The 8,993-nt window shown below is 35.4% G+C and overlaps 1 protein-coding gene across 1 annotated transcript; it reads left to right on the top strand.

Moving 5' to 3' along the window:
- Positions 1 to 5,866: 5,866 nt before the first annotated feature.
- Positions 5,867 to 8,619, top strand: LOC103936001 (the record flags this gene model as incomplete). The annotated part of the gene is made up of 3 exons (XM_009345837.3): positions 5,867 to 6,043; positions 6,173 to 6,262; positions 8,427 to 8,619. Coding segments are annotated over 3 exons (327 nt in total), but the record flags the coding sequence as incomplete, so codon positions are not given.
- Between the last annotated feature and the right edge of the window lie 374 nt (positions 8,620 to 8,993).

The raw sequence follows: 8,993 nt of genomic DNA, 5'->3' as shown, positions 1-8,993 counted from the left end.
AACCGGATAGACCAGTATGTACTATGTCTGCTTAAATGAGAATGATGAAAAGTCTTAAGCCATTCGCGTAGGGACACTGAGACAAGTACGTAGATGCTCGTTAAGGGAATGAGCCCACTAATACAATCAAATGAGACTTGCATGGAGGTCTACTCACATGTCAAGCAAGTAACTTTACTGGTTGAAATAATGTAAGTAGTCATTTGACCAGAGACATCATAGTTGTCTTGGAGATACGTTGCTGATCATTTGACAATGAAACGTGATCATATCTCACCTTGGATGTGCTATATACATTGTTGGGGTCAGAGAATTATTCTCAGAGGCATGTGAATGTTCAATTCCTCATTATGTGAGGATGAAGACTCTAAGATGTGATTCGGAAATCTTCAGTTGGAGTATCAAGCGTAATGAAGGAGGCATTCATATACGACTCAATTGAATCATATAAGATAGTATAATCATATAAGGTTTGACATAAATTATCCATAAACTGGTAAATGATTGAGAGTATTGAATTGGAGAATGATTGATTACATTGTAATTCCAATTGAATAAGTTCTCTGACCAAATTCTACATTAGCTTGGGTAGCCATGATCTATGTCACTCGTGGCCTGTGAGTCCTTCTTAATGGTTAAATAAGTAATCATCAAAGTAGAAGGAGAATTAAAAGTAAGTTTTAGTTTATTAAGGGTGTATTTGTTGCACATGACTATCTTGGACTAGACTAACTTCAGGAACTAAGTTGAACTAATGTAGTGAAGTGTTTAGTGCAGTATCAGAGGCTTGTGAGTCCTTGAAACAAAATACTACTTTTTAATCCTTGAAAAACTACACTCAGCTCCCCCTGAGGCCTAATCCTTAAACTTGACCAAATAATCCTTAATTTGATCAGATAATCCCTAATTTCTTCAAAGTTACAACCAATCACCACACATGAAATTCAAGGAAAAATTTAAAGGACAAAAAGGAAAATATCTGCAAATAATTGAGAAGTATATTTCATGGAACTTCAAGGAATTTTTTTGCAGAAATTGAAGGAACTATTTTTTTACAAGAAATTCAAGAAACGTTTTTGCAAGAATTCAAGGGATGAAAAATCTTGCAAAAAAAAACAAAAAAAAAAGGATGTTAATTTCACAGAAAATACTTGTAAAAAATAAAAGGAATCTAAGGGAAAATACCTCTAATTGAAGAGAGCATTCAACCTTGAACGTAGCCGTTGAAACATTCCAATTGGAGAGAGCTTTCCAAGTCCGTGGATTCAATCAGAGATGCAAGTATGTGAAGCGGCAGAACCAACCTACTGTGATGCCTGGCGAGCTAACTGGTGACGAGTCAGGGTTTGTGGAATTGGGGAAGCGAGAGACAACGATGGCTTGGATTTTTTGGATTCTTTTCAGTCAAACCTAATATTACAGACTTGGAGATCTTCTGAGATGGAAAAGAGGGAGGAGGAGAGAGAGGGAAGGCAAGTTATCGTTTGAAGACTCATGCTTGGGGCGAAGCAACACAAAGAACAGAAACGGAACTACGAATCCCTCATTTTTTGTGGCTCTTGCTAAGCCCACCTAGCGAAGGATTTAGTCAACACGAGTCCGGCTTAATCCCATTAAACATAATCCTAATTTGCACCACACACATGACTACTAATTCTAGCTAAGTAGTCCAGTCTAGTGAAGCTTAAGGTGGCTAAATAAACACGCCCTAAGATCATCTCCAACTCTTGGGGTTAAAACTTAAAATTTTTAACAAAAAAAATTTAGGTTTTAATCCAGAAACAACTTTTCTCCTTCAACCCTTATGGGTTAAATTTTTAGCCCTAGATTTTAAAGAATGAATTTAGGATATTTTTTTTTTCTCTTAAAGTAACTTTAAAAAAAAAAAACATAAATTATGTAGACTATCCTAATTTAATTTTATTAACATTTTAATTTAAAAATATTTAAATTCTAATAAATATTGAAAAATCACTAAACCGACTACATGAAACTCGTGAAATACTATGAAAGAATATGAACACATAATTTATTTATTTATTTTTTTTATAATTACCTTAGTCGTTGAATTTAAATTTGGACCGTTAGATCTTTTTTTTTTTTTTTACTGTTGGATTTGATCATATTTGATCTTAGCCGTTGGATTTAATGAAATTATAAATGTAAAACTAAAAAAAGTACACATATATGGTGGCCCAGCCCTAATAACTCGACACTAATCTGGGGGAATCTTGGGCTAAATTTGTCCCATAAATGAGTTCTAGGTTAAAACTCATATTTACCGCAAGGGTTTGGAGCAAGTTGAGTTAAGTTTAGGACCTAAAATTTAAGTTTTACTCCAAGAGTTGGAATAAGTCTAAGTGATTGTATAATAGCTAATCAATTGGATTGATACCAATCACCTCACTACCTCACTAATTGGAACCTAAAAAACTATACACTGATACACTCATGTGGTGAGATAGCTAAAGAATGATGGAATTAATTAAATAGATTGATAAGTGTTATGATTAATTAGAAAGTCTAAATATACTATAGAAGCAATGAAACATTGCATTTAGGCTTAAAGGAAGCTTGAGTTCCTTTAGGCCCATTGAGCCCAAACCTATTGGATTTTTATTTCAAGCATGAGATGACTGGAAATGAGAAAAGCCCAAGCCAAGCCAAACAAAGAGGTTAGCCATAAGGGTGAGGAAAAGAGAGAGGGAAGTCAATCATTTGCAAAATTTATCGTAGCTTACTCATTTATTTGCAAATTGCTTTGTAGTTTTTATGCGGATTTTTCGTTGTTGTTCAGTTCTTCTTTTGTTTGAGTAATGTTTACTAGTAGAAAGCACACATTTTGTGTGTGTGAACAATGTCCCACCTCTTCCCACGTTCTCCTCAAGCGCAACCGCTTCAATTCATTCAAACTATCCAAAAAACATCATAATTTCACTTACATGTATGAAAAAATGATGGTGGGACAATTTCTCTTATTAAGTGCATATTTTTATCTTATGTAAATATTTTGATACAAAATTACTATTTTGCTCTCCTTATGTAAATATTGTGGATCAAAAGTGAGGGCAAAATAGGAAAAAGGGTATGATTGTCATTTTGTCAAAAGGTACAAAATTACTATTTTGCCCTCCTCATCTCAACATTATGTATTAAAAAATGAGGGGCAAAATTGGAAAAAGTGGGGTAAAAAGGTTGACATGGTGTGTTCTCTTAATATATAGTATAGACATATATGTGTGTGTGTGTGTGTGTGTGTGTGTGTGTGTGAATATGCATGTACCCTCGTCATAGCTTATTCATTTCATATATACAATGGTGTGTGTGTGTGTGAATATGCAGGTACCCTCGTCATGGCTTATTCATTTCATATATACAATGGATATCATATTGTTGGATGTAGACACCAACAAATTTCATGTTATTCTATGTGTTCTCATTATTATACTACAAACTCTTTGGTCATTGCGTATGCAGAAGCTATATGGCCAGTTGGTGATAATGTGCGTAAAAGAAATGTCCTACCACCAATTATACGAAGAAGATATGGTAAGCCCAAAGAACAGAGGGTGGAGAATAAAAATCAACTCGGAAGTCTTTAAAATGTGATTCAAATGTCCATAATTAACGAACTTGTAGCAATCTCGTTCAACTTCATTCTACTTTGTAGAACTCTTTTAAATTTGGAGTGTAATGAATAATTTTTTTTTTCTCATTTTATTGTCCACTCTTGTAGTTCACTTGCTGCTATATGAATATAGTATGTTGTTCCTAACGTTTTGTGGTATGTTGGCCTTCTAGAGTCATAACAGATTAAATTTCTTTATGTTAATTCCTAGCAGGATAATAACAAGAGATTTGACCAAGTAGGATGTTAATACCCCTTTCTTTGATTATTTAAGAAAAAATGAAATTGAGAGAAACCGATGGTCTTCGTTTGACAAAGAAAAGAAAAATATTGGTGAGAGCAACACGTGATTATGGTACAAGAATCTTTTAATCAATAATTGGTTATTCGTATAATTTGAAGGTAGTTCTATCTATTTAAGTGATATTTTGAATAAAATTGAAAATTTATTTTTTTTTTATAAAAAAAAATGAGAATTTTAAGTTTAAGAGTTAATTTTTAGCTATTATTTATAAATTCTGAATTTCAGAGTCAACCTTTCATTTTTTCTTAACAAAATTTAAGCAAGCAACTGAAAAAGAACACATTCATCCATCCAAAATGGTAATGTCACATCCCGGCCGGGGCCCCCACCACAACCCGGGCTCGATCCACCACCGTAGCACGATATTGTCCGCTTTGGGTTTACCATTCCCTCACGGTTTTGTTTTTGGGAACTCACGAGCAACTTCCCAGTGGGTCACCCATCATGGGATTGCTCTAGCCCCCTTCTCGCTTAACTTCGTAGTTCCTACGGAACCCAAAGCTAGTGAGCTCCCAAAAAACCTCGTGCTAGGTAGGGATGAGAATATACATATAAGGATCACTCCCCTGGACGATGTGAGATGTCACAATCCACCCCCCTTAGGGGCCCGACGTCCTCGTCGGCACACACGCAGCCAGGGTTAGGCTCTGAGCCCGGGACGGATCACTTCCCGGGCCCGCTCCACCATCGTAGCACGATATTGTCCGCTTTGGGCTTACCATTCCCTCACGGTTTTGTTTTTGGGAACTCACGAGCAACTTCCCAGTGGGTCACCCATCATGGGATTGCTCTAGCCCCCTTCTCGCTTAACTTCGGAGTTCCTACGGAACCCAAAGCCAGTGAGCTCCCAAAAGGCCTCGTGCTAGGTAGGGATCAGAATATACATATAAGGATCACTCCCCTGGGCGATGTGGGATGTCACAGGTAAGCAAACATAGTATGTACTTGATACCAATATATTATATTCTAAATAAATATTTGGCATACATTGTCTCAACGAGTTCTTCTGTTGATTTGAACAGAACTTATATTATTACAGCATACTTTTGAAGTAGTTCACATTTTCGTACGACCACTAAAAGTCCTATAAAACTATTTGTATATGTAACTTACAGTTAAAATTGCTCCTAATTTTTTAAACCCTAAATTTATTTTTTGTATTTCTGTTGACCTTGACAAGAATACAATGAGATCAAAATTAAAATTGAAAATCCCACTTACAATTGTGTGGATTCCAATGGAGGCAGCTATTATGTGATAAAAATAACAGAAATTTTTTAGACTAAATTACACAAAACTACTTTAATTATGGGTCGAACCATAATCTCATACCTCATGTTTTAAATATTGCAATGTCATACCTCAACTTATGAATTCGTTGAAATGTCATACCTCCATTAAGTTTTTTGTTAATTTGTCTGCTAAATGATAATGTGGCAGGAATGGGGTCCACTTATTCCCCACGTCATCATTTAACAGCCAAATTATTAATGTTTATTAATTTTAATATAAATTATTAATTTTTATTCATAAATAAATAAATTATTAATTAGTTAAATTTGTATTCTAGTTGGTGAAGGAGTGGGCTCAGCTCCTGTCATGTCATCATTTACTAGTCAAATTGACAGAAAACTTAATGGAGGTATGACATTATAACGAATTCAGAAATTGAGGTATGAAATTACAATGTTTAAAATATGAAGTATGAGATTGTGGTTCGACATATAATTCAGGTAGTTTTTTGCATGGGCTAGGCCGATTCACTGAATTAGCCAGAACAAGGTCCGGCCCAAAAAAATTGGCAGCCTCCGGTGCAGAAGACCAGAGAATTGGGCCTGTCCCATTTTGCTAAGAATTTGTAAGCATGGCCATTGCAGCAGTGGCGACGGCGACAATGGCACTGGCAGCAAGGCCAGCCTCGAATTTGTTCCTAACACCACACAGGGTGGGTCTTCACCCCTTTTGCCGTTTCTTCTTCTTCTTCAAAGCCTTCACAAGCACTCATTCTCTACTCGAAGTCCGGAAGCTGTTTGTGCGATGGCCTCAAAGAAAAACTTCAGGCCGCTTTCTTACCTTCCGGCCCTGATTCCCTCCACGATGTCGATTTGCAAGTAAACCCACCAAGTTTTTTTTATTTTTTATATTTTTATTTTTATTTTTTTTCTCTAATAACATTTCTAATCTCAAGCTTTTGGTTTTCTCTGGTTTCAATGGAGTTTGCTGTGTTGGGTTTTGCTCAGGTGAGCGATATTACGAGCAATCCAGAGTGGGAAAGTGCTTACCTGTATGAGATACCAGTTTTGGCCAGAGTGTTATCTGATGGCACCGAGGTTAGTTTCTTCCATTTAGTTTGTTGGGTTGGCTTTAATTTCAAGATTAATTTGTGCAATGTGCTGGTTTTGCATTGGAAAAGCTTACAAATACAGTAATTTATTTGTTCTACTAAGTGAGTTGGAACTTAAACTTTATTATTGTTCGAACAGAATTCAGGGAATTTTCCAAGTTGAGGAACGCCACTTAAGTAAAGAAATATTTAAGCTAAAACATTGAACTTCTGATCATGACCAGAGACCTTTTTTTATTTTATTTTTTTTGTGTGTGTAAAGGATGCATTAAATCTATGCAAAACAGGCATATGAAGCTGTCGTACTGAGTTTATTCGGGGATTTTTAGAATAAACGAAGAAACTGAAATCACACAAGCACTCAAAACTTAATCACAAGTTTTGAATTTACATAGCACGTACTACATGTCCGTAGTCCAATATAGTAATGTGTTGCCTCACCAAATATCACAAGCATTGCAAATACGGGAAGCTATCCTGCCCGGACACATACCTATGGCTGATTTGGTTTCAGCGATCCCAACAGAGGTTAGCTCGGGCTGTATAAGGGTTGAGGTAACTGTTAAGCCTGATAGGCTGATCCATATCATAATATGAAGCCTACTTCCAAAGTAGACTACTTTCCTTTTGTACATATTTTATTATTACTTGAATTTCTTGTCTTAATATCATTGTTCAACTTATCTTATTTTATTTAGTAATATAAAGTGTCTAATAAACAAATATGTTTTGATAATGCTACCTTTTATCAAATTACTGTATCCTTTATGTTGCATTTGCTTTCATAGTAGTTGTCCATTAACCTGGCGCAATTAGTGAAAGGTTTGATGCCCATCATGACGCCAAAGACAGATTTAATATCTTGCTATTGACACTGAATGGTTGAATCAATTTTTGTTGATGAAGCTATTCTTCGGATGGGCTCCAGAATGCAGTCATTTGAGAAACAATTAAGATGGCATTCAAATAAGATGATTTTAATGTCTGTATGTTGTGTGAATGTCTATGATTTGATGAATCTCATAAATTTGTCTATCCTGATGATTAAAATTTTTTGGAATCATATGGCTGAAAGGAATGGACATCCCATGAAACTTTTTGTAAAGTTATCAAGTGGACCATTTCATATGATAGTCCGTTGTGTCATGGATTGTGAGCTAGCCCCGTTTGGTTAAATGCGGAGCTGAGTGATTGGTAATGTAATTTGTAAATGCTACCTAAGATTCGTTGTCTTTGTTTTTTGTTTGTTTTGGAACTTTGGTCTAATGAACTTGTTTGCACAAAAACTGCTTTCAATACCAGCTGATTGATTAGATGCTGAAGTGGTGAAACCAATTAATCTTCGTTATGATTGATTAAAATTGGCTTAGGCTTCGTATGCACATGCAACAATCATATAATGTGTTCCATTACCCTTTGATAATTTTCTTACTTTTGAATCGATGTGTACACACCCTTATCCTTTTCATATTTTATGTAGTTGGTGCTCCCAGAGTACATACTACTTTTTCTAATCAATTTCTAAAGGGATTATTTTCAAATATCATTCTTCGTTTTTGCTTTCTTGCTTTTCTTTTTTCCCGCTGCTGTGAACTATCTTGTGACACATTTGATTCTTACTCTAGATGCCTACCGATGGATGCAGATTCTCTTTGCTGTCGGTTGTCTCAAATATTTTTTTTTCCCCTCTGTTTGTTGTAAGATCCATGATCAATTTTTTTCAGTAATAGCTATCTGATTAGGGTTCGCTTTCTTCCCTGTGCTGTTGTGCATGATTGCGATGATATGGCTTTAGTTGTTAGTCTCTTTTCAAGATATATATATTTTTTGCTTCGAGTATCAAGAAATTACTTTGCTTTAGATAGTGGATTGGCTATCAAATCAACATCCAACTCAATAATAGATGGAATTGCCTCTATGAGGTGGCCTATCTTGCTTGAATCATCTCAAGTTTACTTACCCCGTTCGTTTCCTCTTAGCATGGCTAAGATATTTTGTGGATAGTGCAAGACTTACTACTTGTGCTTGTTTCCTCACTCTACCATTCGATTAGCATGTTAACATTATTGTAACGAAACAATCTAGAATTTTTTGTTATCGCAGATCACATTTGTAGTTTCATCTGAAGAAAATATTATTTTCCTGTTCAGGAAACTCTCCCCAGATCATCTTTGGAGCTGGTTCAGAAGAAAATAGCTGCTGCTTTCTAACATTAGCGGGTTTGGGAGCCCCTTTGTAAAGTGAAGTTATTTTTCATTGGAATGTACATCTTTGATCTTTATAACTCGCTTGAACTTTGTATCAACGTCGAGTAAATGATCAGAAAATGTTTTTTTGACTCTCCTTTCCTGATTCCTTTTGTTATCTTTACATTTCTTTCTATCAATGAAAAATGCAATTCAAGTCCATCACTGCAAATGCAAAGATAGGCACTGTTCCCCTTTCTTCGTCCTTCCTTTGTCAATAATTGGTCTCTGGGGGTCTATGGAAGGAGACTTTAGACTAACCACAATCCAAGGCAATGTGATATTTCTAAAAAACATAATATTAAAAAAAGTAAGTATTTCATGTGTTTTGTTTTCCGTGTTTGTGTTGCGTTGTACGAAGTTATCTTGGATTTAAACCCGATCCATTAACTGAACGTGTTAAGATATATGAATCTGTTAGCATAATTATCATTTCATGTCACTGTCGTGTTAAAATGTGTTTCACGAATA

The sequence above is a fragment of a genome, unplaced genomic scaffold, assembly GCF_019419815.1.
Source record: "Pyrus x bretschneideri cultivar Hongxiangsu unplaced genomic scaffold, Pyrus_bretschneideri_v1 Contig2, whole genome shotgun sequence".
NCBI lineage: Eukaryota > Viridiplantae > Streptophyta > Magnoliopsida > Rosales > Rosaceae > Pyrus > Pyrus x bretschneideri.
The sequence above is the reverse complement of the archived record's forward strand: the minus strand, read 5'-3'. Positions and strand labels throughout refer to the sequence as shown.